Consider the following 17,083-nt stretch of genomic DNA (forward strand, 5'->3'; position numbering starts at 1 on the left):
CCTCAACCCACACCTTTGGGATGAATTGGTACGCCGACTGCGAACCAGGCGTAATTACCCAACATTAGTGCCCAACCTCACTCGTGCTCTTGTGGCTGAATGGAAGCAAGTCCCCGCAGTAATGTTCCAACATCTAGTGGAAATCCTTCCCAAATGAGTGGAGGTTGTTATAGCAGCAAAGGGGGGACCAACTCCATATTAATGTCTGTGATTTTGGTATGAGATGTTTGATGAGCAAGTGTCCACATACTCTGTCATGTAATGTACAGTATGTGAATCATAGATATTTAATTATTTTGTCCTTGTATGTCTAATCAAAAATGGGCTAAATACAACTCATGAAATGTCCTGCGCCCAAATTGTTTTACCTTTTCAGGCGCTGAAAATTATTGTGCTTCTTCACAAGATGGTGTCATATCTGAGCATATATTTGCACCACATTCAGTAGTAGGCTATGCAAGGCACGGAAAAGAAAACATCCAACTTGCTATTTCCAAAGCGCATCTCTGCTATTTCTGTTTAAAAAATGCAGCATAGCAAATCCAGAGCTCCAATCACAACACGTGTTTTCTGGAAAGATGCAGACTTAAGCCTATCTTTGCAAAAATGTATTTTAATTAACAGAAAAACAAAGTTGCACACCCACAAAACCCCTACCTGCCCTGTTTGTTATTATGGATGATGCTGAGTTGTTCATCAGCGGTGGTCCCTCGCAGACCAGACCCAAGGTGGTGGTAGTGTTGGTCTGTGATCCACTCCAAACTGTCAATGCATAAATCATGAATTAAAATTGTGTCGATATTGCAAGAACATATTGTCATTTCACATAACCATACCACAAGTTAACGTTAGCTACTCTACCTGCTTCATTCATGATCAGAAAACTAACTGGAACTATCTAGCTAGCCAAGTTAGTTAGATAGATAGCTATTTAGCGTATATTAACCAGTAATACAACATACGCTTAAATGTTTTAAAATGTTAGCTGTCAACTTGAGACTTGATAAGGGGTAAAAGTGCTTTTCCATGAAGGGAAGGCAATTTCATTATTTGTTAGCTCGGCTACCAGTTAGCTTTAATTAACCACCTATCAATCCTAGTTTGCTAGTCTTACTGGCTACTGGCCAAATAAGCTAACGTTTGTGATTCTAATTACTAGGATAAATAAATAATATCTCAAATGAGTTACTCACTTTAGCTTTAACTTCTTTGAGGTATTTCTGATCAGCTTCTCACTTATTTCAGTGTTTTTTGGAGAACATCTAATGAGAACATGTTTTTATCTTGCAGTTCATGCGTGTCAGAACTGTGTCAGGGGTCACCTATCACTGTCGCTCTGGGAAGACCTTCAAGGGTCAGATGATGGATCGCTTCTTGCTGACAGACTCCAGGGCAGTCCTGAGTGGAAACTATAGGTGAGGGTTCAATAATGAAGAATGTGATACAAAGTGTTTCAAATTTGTACAAATGTTACATGATTTCTCAAACCTGACATTTAGTCATGTGGATCTGAAAATAACTACATTAAGTTGCTCTTACACCTGTGTAGTAACAAATACATAACATTAGTATTAATGCATTTTAATTTAGCAACTGCTTTGTTTCTGTCATATATTTTTATTGGAGTAAATTTCTTTAAGTGCAAAACAAAACATGCCACTTGGTGGCAGACAAGCCACACAGCATCCATAAACAACAAATGCATACAATAGGAGACAAAACAACACTGACAAACAATTGACAATGAGCAATAATAGTTTGGGTTCTTTACGACACCAACCAGATTGTGCTCATGAGCTCCCGACCTGTACAGGCAGTCGGAGATGCACCAAGAAAAAAACAAATATAAATAGTATTTCACCTGCTCCTACATACAGTGCCAGTCAAAAGTTTGGACACACCTACTCATTCTAGGGTTTTTCTTTATTTGTACTATTTTCTACATTGTAGAATAATAGTGAAGACATCAGAACTATGAAATAACACATATGGAATCATGTAGTAACCAAAAAACTGTTCAACAAAAAAGATTTTATACTTGAGATTCTTCAAAGTAGCCACCCTTTGCCTTGATGACAGCTTTGCACACTCTTGGCATTCTCTCAACCAGCTTCATGAGGAATGCTTTCACAAGTCTTGAAGTAGTTCCCACATATGTTGAGCACTTGAGCACAAAAGCAGTTTTTCCTAAATGTGTTGTTCATTTCTATCCATTTCTATCATGCTTGTATATTGAGTAAAAGTAATCCTGGATCTTTGTAAATTCTTGAGTAAAACTCAATCTTCGGACATGTCCATAAACAGTGAAAATAAGACCCAATGCCTGTTAGGCATTTAGAGCAAATGGGGGGGATCTGTGGACCGAACTTGCTCAGAGTGTGGGGGGTTAAATAGTGCCTATGTAAATACTAGAAACTGCCAATGAGGAAGATTGGTTCTCTGAGCCTATTACAGAAAAAAGTAGCATTTGGAATTGATAGGTTTAATTGATTTGTTTTGTAATTGCATAGTAATGGAGTTGAGTTCCTTATTCCATTGTAATACATATATTTTGCTTAATTATGTGTAATGAAATTTAATTAATCTCTCTGCCCGCAGCTTCATGTGGTCTTTTGAGAAGCTTCACCGTTGCATGGCTCACCTCTTCCTTGGACAGCTTGTGACTACTTTTGATGAGGAGTTCCGGATCCTGTTTGCACAGTCCCAACCTTTGGTACTGGAAAATGGCCTTGTTCCAATGCCACACTACAGCAGTTTATCTGACAGCCAATACAGCAGTGATCGGACACTATTGTTCAGAGATCCCAGAAAGTTCCTCCCCATAGACAGCTCTCGTCCTGTAGAATGGGCTAGACATTCCTCTGATGACCGCATGGATATGGTTCAGAATATGATGCCTCCTGGAAGGTGTGAGCCCATCCACAGTTCACTAGATCAGGGTCCACTAGATATGTACAGCAACAAGTACTCCTCCCAGCAATTTAAACAGGAGCAGCAGTCTTTTATGGCACAAGGTCACCCCATGATGCAGTCAAACACAATGGAGTTTGCTGGCTCTAAAAGGCACAGTTATGCAGAGGGCACTTATGCCGGACATTCCTCCTCTCAATTCACGCAGCACCAAGCCATTCACAGTTTTGAGGGGGATACGGCAACCCAGAACAGGAAGATACATAGGGAACAGCATCACTATCAGAGAACAGGGCTAGAACCAGGTTATAGCGGCTACGATCAATTCAGGGACCAAGGGTACCCTCTGATGGATCAGTATTCTGAGTCTGGGTACCCACATGGAATAGCGATAGAGCCACCAGACAACTATGACCCTGTACTGAATTATTTGTCATCAAACCTTGCTGTGGAGCTGGGACATGGCTCAAACAAATTATTAAGTCCAGGAGAGGGTCCCTTTAGTCAGTCAAACCCCAAAAGACTGAGCACGGGCCAGCCTCATGCCTGTCAGACCTCCCCAACACAACAAAACCCATTTGAACAGAGATCATTTTTTGTCAGGTCTGGTTCGGACTGTAAAACACAGGATCCCAGTGCAAAGCAGGGGATGCGAGATTGGAGGATCAGCTCATACCTCAGTGCATATGATGATGCAGGAGAGGAAAACATTCCACGGCCTATGGGAAATGACCCCTTTCAAGAGCCCCTTAATCCATCACAAGGCAAATTATTTGCTCCACTGGTATCAGATCCCAGGTTTAGTGCCAAAGAGTTACCCAAGATTCCAGGGCTCAGGTTAAACAAGCCCACCTGCCCAGAACACTCAAGAACACTAGAAATTCTTGTTAGCTTAGATGCCCAAACAACACTAAAACCACCTTCGGAGTTGTCATCAACCACTGAAGGTGAAAAATCAGAGGAGATGGATGTAAAAGAGCCCAAAAGAGAAGAGTCATTCCGTAGGAGGTTCAATCCTGCTATCCAAAGGACCTCTAGACTAAGATCCTCACTAATCTTCAGCTCACAACTAGAACAGCATATCTCACAGGAACAGACATGTAACTCTGGCCAACACTGTGAGGAAACTGCCAATGAGGAAGATGACCCATCTAGATTATCCTTGACCGCTCAGGTTTTGGGAAAAAGAAAATCCATTACAAGAGAACCTTTTGAATGGAGACTTAAGTCAGCGATAGTTGATAATTCAACCATTGAGTCTTTGAAATCTGAGGACATCACTACTGATTCGGGTGATAAGGAATTGACAAAATATCTTCCTGTGAGCACTGACAAGGTTTCTTCAATGGAACAAACTAATTCTGCCCATGAAAAACAAATTGAAACGGTAGAATCTGCACACCCATCCAAACCTGCTCAAGTTGAGAAACCCAAAACCATACAATCAGCACACCAGGCATCTTCATTGAGCAATAAATCCTATATAGATATGAATGATCCAGACAGTAGGTTATTTTTTTTTAAAGAGTTGGCTGCCAAACGAAAAGCTGCAAAGGCTGCAGGGTCTGAGAGCAGCGCTGAAAAAGCTCCTGTAAAACCAGTGACTCCATTTGACTTGAAAATTAAGGAACCAGTCACAAGGATAGAACCTAACCTTCCAATAGCCACACTAAATCCAGCAGATACTTCAACCAATAAGCCAGCTCCAGCAGATACTTCAACCAATAAGCCAGCTCCATCAACAGAGGCACCTCCTAATCCAGCAGATACTTTCACCACAAAGCCAACAACATCGACAGAAGCCCCACTTTATCCAACAGATACTTCAATAAAAAAGACAGCTACATCAACAGAAGCATCATCAGAAACACTGGAGACTTCACCAGTGTTACAGGAGAACAAAACATCCATGGCAAAATGTGGCTCCTTACTTGATGTCAAAGAACACCATTCTAAAAATAAAGAACAGCAAGACCTTCAACTTCCCAAAAGTGACTCCAAAACATTCCTCAGAGATAAATTATCTTGTGTCGATGGCCTACTTAGAGTCTCTACTGATACTGAGAAGATAGAGCTGAAGAACAGTCGGAACCAAAGTGTTTCTAAAGTTAACCCTAGAGATACAAGTACATTTCTTAAGAGCACCTCAAATCAGTGTTCCTTTAACATCTCCCCAAAGGATTTCAGTTTATATAAACTATCTCCAAAGAAACCAAAGTCATTCAATCCTGCTTCAAATGAGCTAAACCCATCTCTTCCACTCACACTAACAGAAGCTAGCTCATCTTCATATCCGACACCAAAAGGTTTAAGCTCAACTAGTCTCACTTCATCAACAAATGCAGCAAAGGAGTTGAGCTCAGCCCTTGCCCCCACCCTTAAGGAGCCCAGTTCATCTATCCCCATGTCAAAGCAGCCATTACCATCCTCTAAACCTATCACAGTAGAGTCCAACATACCTCTGAGCCCCACCCAATCTGAGCCAGGTGTGTCTCATAAGCAGGACAAAACAGATTCCAAGGAATCTCTCAGCCCTATCCCAATGCAATCTTGCTCATCCTCAATCCCTGCAACAGAATTTGGCCCTCCGCCAAACCCTACCCAAACACAATCTAGTTTCTTACCCAAGTCCACTTTAGTTGGGTCAATTTCATCAACACCAACGGAATCTAACACCTCTCCCAAACCCTCCACAAAGGAGTCATTGTCTACAATTGCCACAACTGAGTTGAGGTCATCCTCTCCTAAAACCAACCCAATAAAATCCTATTCCTCCCCTTGTCCTGGCCAACATGAGTCGGTTTTGTCACTCAAACATTCCAAAACAGCATGCAACTCCTCTCCAAAGCCCGCTACAGTGTCCAATGACTCTTACAACTCTTCACCTCCATCTTCAAAGCATGTCATGGAAAAAACAACAAATCTCCCATCCTCACACCAACAAAATCTAGCTCTCCTCCTGAGCCTACCCCAACAGAATTTAGTGCTTCAACCAATCCAACACCAAGAGAACTCAACCCTCTTCCTAGCACCACCCCAACGGAACCAAGTGCATCTACTGGCCCGACCCTAACAGAATCAAGTGCATCTTCTAACCCAACCCCAACAAAATCACACTCCTCCCTTACATGTGGGTCAGGTGGATCAGTTGTGTGTCCCAAGCCTGGCCAAACAAAGTCCAGAACTACTCCAAACCTCACCCCAAAAGAATCTTGTTCCTCTCCTAATCATACCCTAACTGAACCTACCTCACCATTCAACCCTGTCCTTGTGGAATCTGTCCCATCAAGCAACTCAAACCCAACTGAATCCACTGCCTCTCATGACACTGCCCCAGCTCCACCCGTCGTTGTGGATAACAGTAAGGAGGGCAAACCAAGTAAACTTAACAAGGAGCAAAAAGTGGGAAGTTCTGCAGCTTATAAAGGTGAGAAGATAGCAGGTGATCCTGAAACTAAGAGCAAAACTGCTCCTGGAGAATCTGCCTCCCATGCATCTCAGAGTCATGATGAGACCAAAGAGAATAACAGCACTATGAAACCAGAGAGCACAACAGATCAAAGCAATCCCATACCAACCCCAGTGAAGCAACCTAAAGTAAGCCAGTCCCACTACTATTTATCTACTGCCAATGTACTCTCTAGCAGCAACCTAAGAGATGACACAAAGCTCCTATTAGAGCAGATTTCTGCTAACAGCCAGAGCAGGACAGAACTCACTAAAGAATCTGCTGTCACTGATGATGCCAAACAGGATGAGGCTGACCGGGGTGTTAGTGGTAAGGAGGAAGCATCAGCCCGACGACAGATCGGAGGCCCGGCTAGAACTTCTCAGGAGAGGGAGAAGCTTCTTCAGAGAATCGATAGCATGCGGAAGGGGAGGAAAGTCTACAGCCGCTTTGAGGTAAAGTACCCTGCTGCATCAATAGGCCAGTAGCAATTTAACTAAATTAAAATTTAAGGTACCTATTATAACCGAGGTACCTAATTGTTTTCAATCTCACCTGCTTTCCTTCTTCTGAGCTCATGTTTTCTGCTTGTTATTCTGTATTTTGTTAGATGGCGCCTTAACCAGGGATCGGAAGGATGAGTGAGTACGGAGAAAGACCACATTTTCCTCTAGAACTTGTCCTGTAACTATGCCCATTCTCCAAAAGTCTAAAACCACAGATCGGAGAGGGATCACTAGTTAACTAACATAAATATTATTCTCAGGTTTCTATATTCGAGGGTTTCTCCGAATAGACTATATGCATGTAAAGCATTAAGGATTTTGGGAACAAAAACTTGACTAAGTTTACCAACATGAATTTCTGTGTAAATAAGCAGAGACTCTACAGTGTGGACAATGGACCTCTGCTGTCGACAAAGGGGAACTGAAAAATCCAATCCCATCAGCTAAATGCACAACTAAATATGCAATATATTTGAAAATGATTGTGTTCCTAGACACACTGGACGCACTGGTGATGTTGACTGCAATGTAATATCTGTCACTCTCTGGGTTGTTTTATTATTATCTGTTTGAGGATCTGTTTTATATACTAACAATAATTTCCAAATAATACAATTAGAATCACCATAGAAAATGTATTAATCATAAACAGTGCAAGAATAGCTTTCAAATAGTTGGACCACTTTTTTCATTTGGAATGCTTTATTAGAATTATTAAATCAGAATGACAGTGTGCTAGATTAACCAAATGTATGCATGAATAATCATGTGTATTTGCACAAAAAATGTATGTGTATATATACAGTATATATGTAATACTGTGATTTTAATGCCACAGGACATTAGGTCCTTTTTTTAAAAAGGCTATCTGTGATTGCTACATCAATTTTGGACTTTTAAATTAATTATACACTACCGGTCAAATGTTTTAGAACACCTACTCAGGGTTTTTCTTTATTTTTTACTATTTTCTACATTGCAGAATAATAGTGAAGACATCAACACTATGAAATAACACATAAGGAATTATGTAGTAACCAAAACAAAGTGTTAAACAAATCAAAATATATTTGAGATTTGAGAATCTTCAAATAGCCACCCTTGCCTTGATGACAGCTTTGCACACGCTTGGCATTCTCTCAACCAGCTTCACCTGGAATGCTTTTACAACAGTCTTGAAGGAGTTTCCACATATACTGAGCACTTGTTGGCTGCTTTTCCTTCTCTCAGTCCGACTCATCCCAAACCATCTCAATTTGGTTGAGGTCGGGGGATTGTGGAGGCCAGGTCATCTGATGCAGCACTCCATCTCTCTCCTTCTTGGTAAAATAGCCCTTACACAGCCTGGAGGTGTGTTGGGTCATTGTCCTGTTGAAAAACAAATGGTAGTCCCACTAAGCCCAAACCAGATGGGATGGCTTATCGCTCCAGAATGCTGTGGTAGCCATGCTGGTTAAGTGTGCTTTGAATTCTAAATCAATCACAGACAGTGTCTCCAGGAAATCACCCCCACACCATAACACCTCGTCCTCCCTGCTTTACGGTGAGAAATACACATGCGGAGATCATCCGTTCACCCACACCGTGTCTCAAAGACACGGCGGTTGGAACCAAAAATCTCCAAGGACAAATTTCCACCGGTCTAATGTGCATTGCTCATTTTTCTTGGCCCAAGCAAGTCTCTTCTTCTTATTGGTGTCCCTTAGTAGTAAAAATTAAGAAAAACTCTTGAATGAGTAGGTGTTCTAAAACTTTTGACCGGTAGTGTATATACCTATTGATTCTTGAAGAATATAACTTGTAAAATGTCCCATCAGCTTAGTTCATCTGTCGTACCCCATCAGAACTCAAAATATAAGCTTGCTTTACTCAATTGTTTGTAAATGATGCAATTGTAAAAAATAAAAGAAATACTTTATAGCCTCAAAAGATGGTTATAACTATAGTTTTGATGTCATGGATGGTCAGTTCTTCCATCCATAGGTCTCTGAATTTGAGACTGTTACATTTCTCAAGCCCCATCCCTCAGTTGTGTACCAAATAACAGTGGCAGGGGGTGGTGGCTTTGTTGTTGTTAAAACTGCAGATTGCCCCTTTAACCATTGGACAACAGCATGGTATGCTGTTTTTCAGTTATATCACTTGCTTATCTTCATGTCCATTGACCCCCTCTATGTCTCAGTGGGAAAGCATTCACTATGGTTAATCATTTATGGATTGGTGTGTAAATGCTTTCAATGCCAAAGTCTGAAAATGTCATGAAAATATCATTTCTAACCTGCTCAATCCACTGCCTACAGTATGTAAACTATATTTTGTTCTTTAATATTATATGCGATTCCTTACTGGTTGAACTAGTTTTAAAGCTCCGACGGCTCTGTTTTTACCAGTATTTGCATGAATTGTTATTTGAATTCATTTGCTCAACCGTGTTGGACGTCACTGGTGTCAAGCTCTGTGCTCTGCAAGCTAGTTTCTAAGCAGTACCTAGCAGTCACTTGTGACTGATCTGCTGATACACAGTTGATACACAGTCAGCTGTTGTGTAGTCCCTGGGTTACCCTGTCTATTATGTTTACTGTAGAAATGTACTAAGCTATGTAAAGTATACAAATGAACACCATTTGCTTGATAGTGCGGTCTGTTTGATTTTTTTGTGGGGGGGACTGGGGCTTTTAGATGTTTTTTAATGTTTCATAAAAAAGACTGGAATATTGTGCAAGCCCCTTTGTTCGACACCCTTGTCACTGAGAAGATCGTTATCTGTGTCACCAAGAACATCACAAGCAGTTTGTTTTAGTGTGTAAAAGTTCAGCAATTTTATTTGAACACACCCAGCAGCTACATTTTCTAGCACAAAGGTTAGCACAAATGTTGCAACAATGTTTGATAACAATTTTGGTTTAATAATACCCAGTGCTTGATTTAGACTAAAATAGGTGCCGGTACTCATTTTGGGTGCCGGCAGTGTTGTGTTCAAGACCACCTAAAGATGTTGTGTTCAAGACCGAGACCAGAAAAATGCATGTCCAATTCCAAGACCATGATTGTAATTGTGTCAAATCGCCCCCCATAATAAGAGTTCAAATGTCCAGTATTTCTGTGTTCATATTTCAGAACAACATATGGATTCTTTAGACATTCTGAATGGTGAAGAAATAGCAACTTTACAAATGATCACAAACAGGTCTATAATAGATAAAAGGACCAAATATGTTCCAACTTCCCCCGGTCTCAACTTACCAATAGTGAACGTGCAACTTTCAAACAATTCCCCCCACCCTTTCCTACCAGCGAATCAAGGAAATTCTAACTGGCACGACAAAGTTTGAGGATATTTTACAACTAATGTAAAGGGGAGTAATGTTATGAGTAAAGTAGGAAGCTCAGTTTTCAATAGGCGAAAATATGTTAATGTGACATGAAAGGAGTGTGGATATTTGGACTGGTGAAGCGGTTAAATGCGTTGACTAAATGGGAGCTGCTAAATATAATTTTTTTACGAAATCAAATCACATGTTATTGGTCACATACACATATTTAGCAGATGTAATTTCAGGTGTAGTGAAATGCTTTTGTTCCTAGCTCTAACGGTGCAGTTATATCTAACAATGTGTGTTTATATATATGTATGTATGTATGTATGTATGTGTGTGTGTGTGTATGTATGTATGTATGTATGTATGTATGTATGTATGTATGTATGTATGTATGTATGTATGTGTGTATGTGTGTATGTGTGTATGTGTGTATGTGTGTATGTGTGTATGTGTGTGTGTATGTATGTATGTATGTATGTGTGTATGTGTGTATGTGTGTATGTGTGTATGTGTGTATGTGTGTATGTGTGTATGTGTATGTGTGGGTGTATGTGTGTGTGTGGGTGTGTGTGTGTGTGTGTGTATATTTTTTTATTTAACCTTTGTTTAACTAGGCAAGTCAGTTAAAAGCCAAAAGGCAAAAGGCCTCCTGCGGGGACGGGGGCCTGGGATTAAATAAATACAATATAAATATAAGACAAAACACACATTACAACAAGAGAGACAACACAACACTACATGAATAGAGACCTAATACAACAACATAGCAAGGCAGCAACACATGGCAACACAACATAACAACAACATGGTAGCAACACAACATTATTGGGCACAGACAACAGCACAAAGGGCAAGAAGGTAGAGACAACAATACATCATGCAAAGCAGCCACAACTGTCAGTAAGAGTGTCCATGATTGAGTCTTTGAATGAAGAGATTGAGATAAAACTGTCCAGTTTGAGTGTTTGATGCAGCTCGTTCCAGTCGCTAGCTGCAGCGAACTGAAAAGAGGAGCGACCCAGGGATGTGTGTACTTCCGAGACCGTTAACAGAATGTGACTGTCAGAACGTGGAGGATGAGGAGGATGTATGTGGAGGATGAGGGCATAGGTAAAGAGAGATGACCAGTTTACAGAGGAGTATATAGTGCAGTAATGTGTCCTATAAGGATCATTGGTGGCAAATCTGATGGCCGAATGGTAAAGCACATCTAGCTGCTCGAGAGTACCCTTACCTGCCTATCTTTAAATTATGTCTCCGTAATCTAGCATGGGTAGGATGGTCATTTGAATCAGGGTTAGTTTGGCAGCTGGGGTGAAAGATGAGCGATTACGATAGAGGAAACCAAGTCTACATTTAAATTTAGCCTGCAGCTTTGATATGTGCTGAGAGAAGGACAGTGCACCGGCTAGCCATACTCCCAAGTACTTATATGAGGTGTCTACCTCAAGCTCTAAACCCTCAGAGGTAGCAATAACACTTGTGGGAAGAGGGGCATTCTTCTTACCAAACCACATGACCTTTGTTTTGGAGGTGTTCAGAACAAGGTTATAGTCTAAGAAAGCTTTGTTGTAGAGCATTTAACACAACATCCATGGAGGGGCCAGCTGAGTATAAGACTGTAACTTCTGCATATAAATGGATGAGAGAGCTTCCTACTGCCTGAGCTATGTTGTTGATGTAAATTGAGAAGAGCATGGGGCCTAGGATCGAGCCTTGGGGTACTCCCTTGGTGACAGGCAGTGGCTGAGATAGCAGATTTATATACACTACACTCTTTGAGAGAAGTAGTTAGCAAACCAGGCCAAAGATGCCTCAGAGACACCAATATTCCTTAGCCGGCCCACAAGATTGGAATGGTCTACCATATCAAAAGCTTTGGCCAAGTCAATAAAAATCGCAGCACAATATTGCTTAGAATCAAGGGCAATGGTGACATCATTGAGGACCTTTAAGGTTGCAGTGACACTTCCATAGCCTGAGCGGAAACCAGATTGCATATCCGAGAGAATACTATGGACATCAAGAAAGCCAGTCAGTTGATTATGGACAAGATTTTCCAACACTTTTGATAAACAGGGCAAAATAGAAATAGGTGTATAACAGCTAGGATCAGCTTGATCTCCCCCTTTAAATAAAGGACGAACTGTGGCTGCAAGCTTAAGAAAAAGATCATGATCATTAGAAAGCAAATTACGGACTCCTCTTTAAATCTGCGTATTTCTCCAAAGCTCAGTTGTCGTGAGTCTACACAACACTGCCAGGACCTAGGATCAAGGGAGACACTCAAGTTTGTTTTATACTATATCTCTTGACACATTGATGAAAATAGTCATGGCCTCTAAACCTTCAAGCTGCATACTGGACCATAGTCCTACTAAACTATTGAAAGAGCTACCATCGATCACCACATTCTTTTGGAGAGATTGGAAACCCAAATTGGTCAACACGGACAAGTTCTGGCCTAGTTTAGATCTTATATGTCAGAAATATATCAGTTTGTCTGTGGATGGTTTGTCCTCTGACAAATCAACTGTACATTTCAGTCTTCCTTAAGGTTTTGTTTTAGGACCACTATTGTTTTCACTATATATTTTACCTCTTGGTACTGTCATTCAGAATCATAATGTTAACTTTCACTGCTATGCGGACGACACACAGCTGTACATTTCGATGAAACATGGTGAAGATATGTCAGTCGTCCTGGTCCCCAATCAGAGGCAGCTGATTGGATATGTCAGTCGTCCCGATATGGCCCCCAATCAGAGGCAGCTGTTTATCGTTGTCTCTGATTGGGGATCATATTTAGTTAGCCATTTCCACATGGTTATTCGTGGGATCTTGTCTACGGATAGTTGCCTGTGTGCACCAGTAGCTTCACGTTTCGTTTGTGCTTGTTTATTTTGTTTTGCCGAGTTTCGGTTTATTAAAAATATGTGGAACTCTACTCACGCTGCGCCTTAGTCTATTCATTACAGTGAACGTGACAGCTTGTAAGTAAGCATTTCACTGTAAGGTCTACTACACCTGTTGTATTAGGTGCATGTGACAAATACAATTTGATTTGCTCAATACACCAAGTCACTACAAAGATATAGGCGTCCTTTCTAAATCAGTTGCCGGTGAGGAAGGAAACTGCTCAGGGATTTCATCCTGAGGCCAATGGTGACTTTTAAACAGTTACAGATTTTAATAGCTGTGATATGAGAAAACTGAGGATGGATCGAAAACATTGTAGTTACTCCACAATACTAACCTAAATGACAGAGTGAAAAGAAGGAACCTTGTACAGAATAAAAAATATTCCATAACATGAATCCTATTTCCAATAAGGCACTAAAGTAAAACTGCCAAAATATGGCAAATAAATTAACTTTATGTCCAGAATATCCAACATAAGACATCACTGAGTACCATTCTTCATATTTTCAAGCATGGTGGTGGCTGCATCACGTTATGGGTATGCTTGTCATCAGTAAGGACTAGGGAGTTTTTGCTCTGACATGCACTGTCAAGTGTGGGACCCTGTATAGACAGGTGTGTGCCTTTCCAAATCATGTCCATTCAATTTACCAAAGGTTGACTCCAATCAAGTTGTAGACACATCTCAATGATGATCAATGGAAACAGGATGCACCTGAGCTCAATTTCGGGTCTCATATCAAAGGGTCTGAATACTAATGTCAGGACCTGGTTGCGAACCCGGGTCTCCGGAGTGAGAAACAGTCACTTAACCAACTGAGCCACAAATAGTCGGCAGAACCCAGAAGATGAGGCAGACACAGTAGTACTTGAGACGGTGTATTTAATAAAGTAAAAAAGGGAAGTCCTTCAGGCAAACATATAACTCCACAACGTCAAAAGGAATTCCACGAGAACAAAGGTAATCCTCCAAGACAAAAAGGTAAATCCACAAGGTGGTAGGTATAGCATGAAAAAGCCTCAAAAGATAGGGGAAACGAGGCACAGGTGCAAATAATAACGGGGAACAAGGGAAAACAAAAGGTCAAAAAGCACAATGGGGGCATCTAGTGACCAAAAACCAGAACAACCCTGGCCAAATCCTGACAGAACCCCCCCCCCCTAGGAACGGCTCATGACGTTCCTACCAGCTTTCTCGGGGTGGAGGGCCCTGAACTGACGAATGAGGTCAGGGTCCAGTATGTCTTTGGCAGGAACCTAGGAGCGCTCCTCGGGACCGTAGCCTTCCCAGTCCACCAGATACTGCCAGGACCACTGCACCCGGTGGGAATCCAGTATCCGATGGACGGTATAAGCTGGCTGGCCTCCGATGACACGAGGCGGAGGGGGAGGTCTGTCTGCCGGGACAAGGGGGAAAAAAAAAACAGGTTTTAATAAGGAAATGTGAAACGTGGGATTAATCTTAAGGGATCTGGGTAAGTGTAGGCGATATGAAACTGGGTTAACTCTCCTGGCAACCTTAAAGGGACCGATGTATTTTTGGGACAGCTTGCGAGACTCCACCCATAGTGGTAAGTCTCTTGTGGAGAGCCAGACTCTCTGGCCGGGGCGCAGGGTAGGCCCGGGACGGCGACGTCTGTTGGCTTGTTGTTGGTACCTCTGTGAGGAACGCATAAGATTAAGACGGGTCTTCCTCCACATAAGCCGACAGCGTCTGACGAACTTCAAGGCTGAAGGCACTCTGACTTCTGCCTCCTGGTCCGGGAACAATGGAGGGGCATAGCCAAACTGACACTCGTGCAGGGACATACCAGTGGAGGAGGAGCGCAAGGTGTTGTGCGCGTATTCGGCCCAAACAATGAAGGACGACCATGTGGACGGGTTGTTACGAGTCATACATCGGAGGGTGGTTTCCAGCTCTTGATTCATCCTCTCTGTTTGGCCGTTGGACTCCGGATGGTACCCTGAAGACTGGCAGAGGCCCCCATGAGTTGGCAGAAGGCCTTCCAAAACCTTGAGGCGAACTGGGGACCTCTGTCAGAAACCATATCTTGAGGAATGCCGAAGACTCGGAACACATGATTAATTACCAACTCAGCCGTTTCCTTGGCAGAAGGTAACTTAGTCAGAGGGACGAACCTGGCCGCCTTTGAAAACCTGTCGATGATGACTAGGATAGTAGTATTGCCATGGGATGGAGGAAGGCCAGTAATAAAGTCCAACGAGATATGGGACCAGGGTCTGTGGGGAACAGGTAAAGGGTGAAGGAGTCCTTGAGGGCGGAGGTGAGAAGATTTGCCCTGGCAGCACACAGGGCAGGCCTTGACGAAAGTGGCAACGTCTTCTCTTATGGTGGGCCACCAGAACTTACGCTGGATGAACTCCAAGGTGAGACCTACGCCCGGGTGACAGGTGAGGCGAGAGGAGTGCCCCCACAGAAGGACCTGAGTCCTCACTGCCTTGGGGACAAACAACCGATTGGCAGGGCCCCCTTTCGGGCCCGGTTCGATAGCTTGAGCTCGTCTCACGGTATCCTCAACTTGCCACGAGATCGGGGCCACGATCTTAGCAGCAGGAAGGACAGGCATGTCCGTGTCGTCTCGAATGGCAGGAGCGTAGACTCGGGGCAGGGCATCCGGTCTGAGATTCTTCGACCCGGGCCGATAGGTGAGGATAAACTGGAATCGATTGAAGAAAAGAGACCATCTAGCTTGTCTGGAGTTCAACCGCTTCGCCTGCTGTATATACTCCAGATGTTTGTGGTCCGTAAGCACTTGAAACGGGTGAGAAGCCCCCTCGAGCCAGTGTCTCCATTCCTTCAATGCCATCTTAACCGCTAGGAGTTCACGATCCCCCACATCGTAGTTCCTCTCAGCCGGGGTAAGCCGGTGTGAGAAGAAAGCGCACGGGTGGAGCTTCTTGTCTTCACCCCTCTGAGACAGGACAGCTCCAACACCAACCTCTGATGCGTCTACCTCCACCACAAACAGTTCATCCGTAGTCGGTAGTATCAGGATGGGAGCAGAGAGGACGCGCTGCTTGAGTCCTTTGAAGGCCGTCTCAGCTTCTCTTCCCCACAAAAACCTTGCGTTGCCACCCTTGGTTAAAGCTGAGAGAGGGGCTGCCACCAAGCTGAAGTTCTTGATGAACTTGCGGTAAACATTTGTGAAGCCCAGGAATCGCTGAACTTCCTTAACGGATTTGGGGGTGGGCCAATCCGCTACCGCCCCTACCTTCCTGGAGTCCATTTGGACTCGACCGGGTTCCACTACAAATCCCAGGAATTGTACTCGGGATGAATGGAATTCACATTTTTCCAGCTTAATGTACAGATGGCTGTCTAGGAGGCGTTTGAGTACTTGTCTGACATGCTTTGTGTGTTCTTGAAGGGAGCTCGAAAAGATGAGGATGTGATCCAAGTAAACGAACACAAATATGTTAAGCATATCCCTAAGCACATCGTTTATGAGCGCTTGGAACACAGCTGGGGCGTTGGTCAGGCCAAAGGGCATCACCAAGTATTCGTAGTGACCAGTAGGCGTGTTGAAAGCGGTCTTCCACTCGTCACCAGGTCTGATCCGCACAAGATGGTATTGCGTTCCGCAGGTCAAACTTAGTGAAAACAACTGCTTCCTGGAGCAGCACGAAGGCTGTGGCCATAAGGGGTAGCGGGTAACGGTTACGGGCGGTTATGGCATTGAGTCCCCGGTAGTCGATGCAAGGACGTAATCCACCGTCTTTTTTGGCCACAAAGTAAAACCCTGCTCCCGCCGGGGAGGTGGATGGACGCATGAGGCCTGCTTCCAGAGTGTCCTTGATGTAGGTATCCATAGCAGCTCGTTCGGGAGGAGATAGGGAAAAGATCCGACCCCTGGGGGGGCAAGTGCCCGGAAACAGGTCGATGGGGCAATCATAAGGTCTATGGGGTGGTAGCATGGTGGCCCTCTGTTTGCTAAATACCAGTTTGAGGTCATGGT

The 17,083-nt window shown here is 43.1% G+C and overlaps 1 protein-coding gene across 2 annotated transcripts in view; it reads left to right on the forward strand.

The window, feature by feature from the left end:
* LOC135510820 (protein FAM83H-like) overlaps window positions 1-9,586 on the forward strand; it is a 48,661-nt gene extending 39,075 nt beyond the window's left edge. For both annotated transcript variants that reach the window (XM_064932081.1, XM_064932082.1), the window contains 3 exons: window positions 1,291-1,415; window positions 2,599-6,813; window positions 6,969-9,586. In XM_064932081.1, the coding sequence (XP_064788153.1) occupies window positions 1,291-1,415; window positions 2,599-5,983 (3,510 nt within the window). In that variant the 3' untranslated portion in view covers window positions 5,984-6,813; window positions 6,969-9,586. The remainder of the gene's footprint in view (window positions 1-1,290; window positions 1,416-2,598; window positions 6,814-6,968) is intronic.
* Window positions 9,587-17,083: the final 7,497 nt, after the last annotated feature.

The sequence above is a fragment of the Oncorhynchus masou genome, chromosome 23, assembly GCF_036934945.1.
Source record: "Oncorhynchus masou masou isolate Uvic2021 chromosome 23, UVic_Omas_1.1, whole genome shotgun sequence".
NCBI lineage: Eukaryota > Metazoa > Chordata > Actinopteri > Salmoniformes > Salmonidae > Oncorhynchus > Oncorhynchus masou.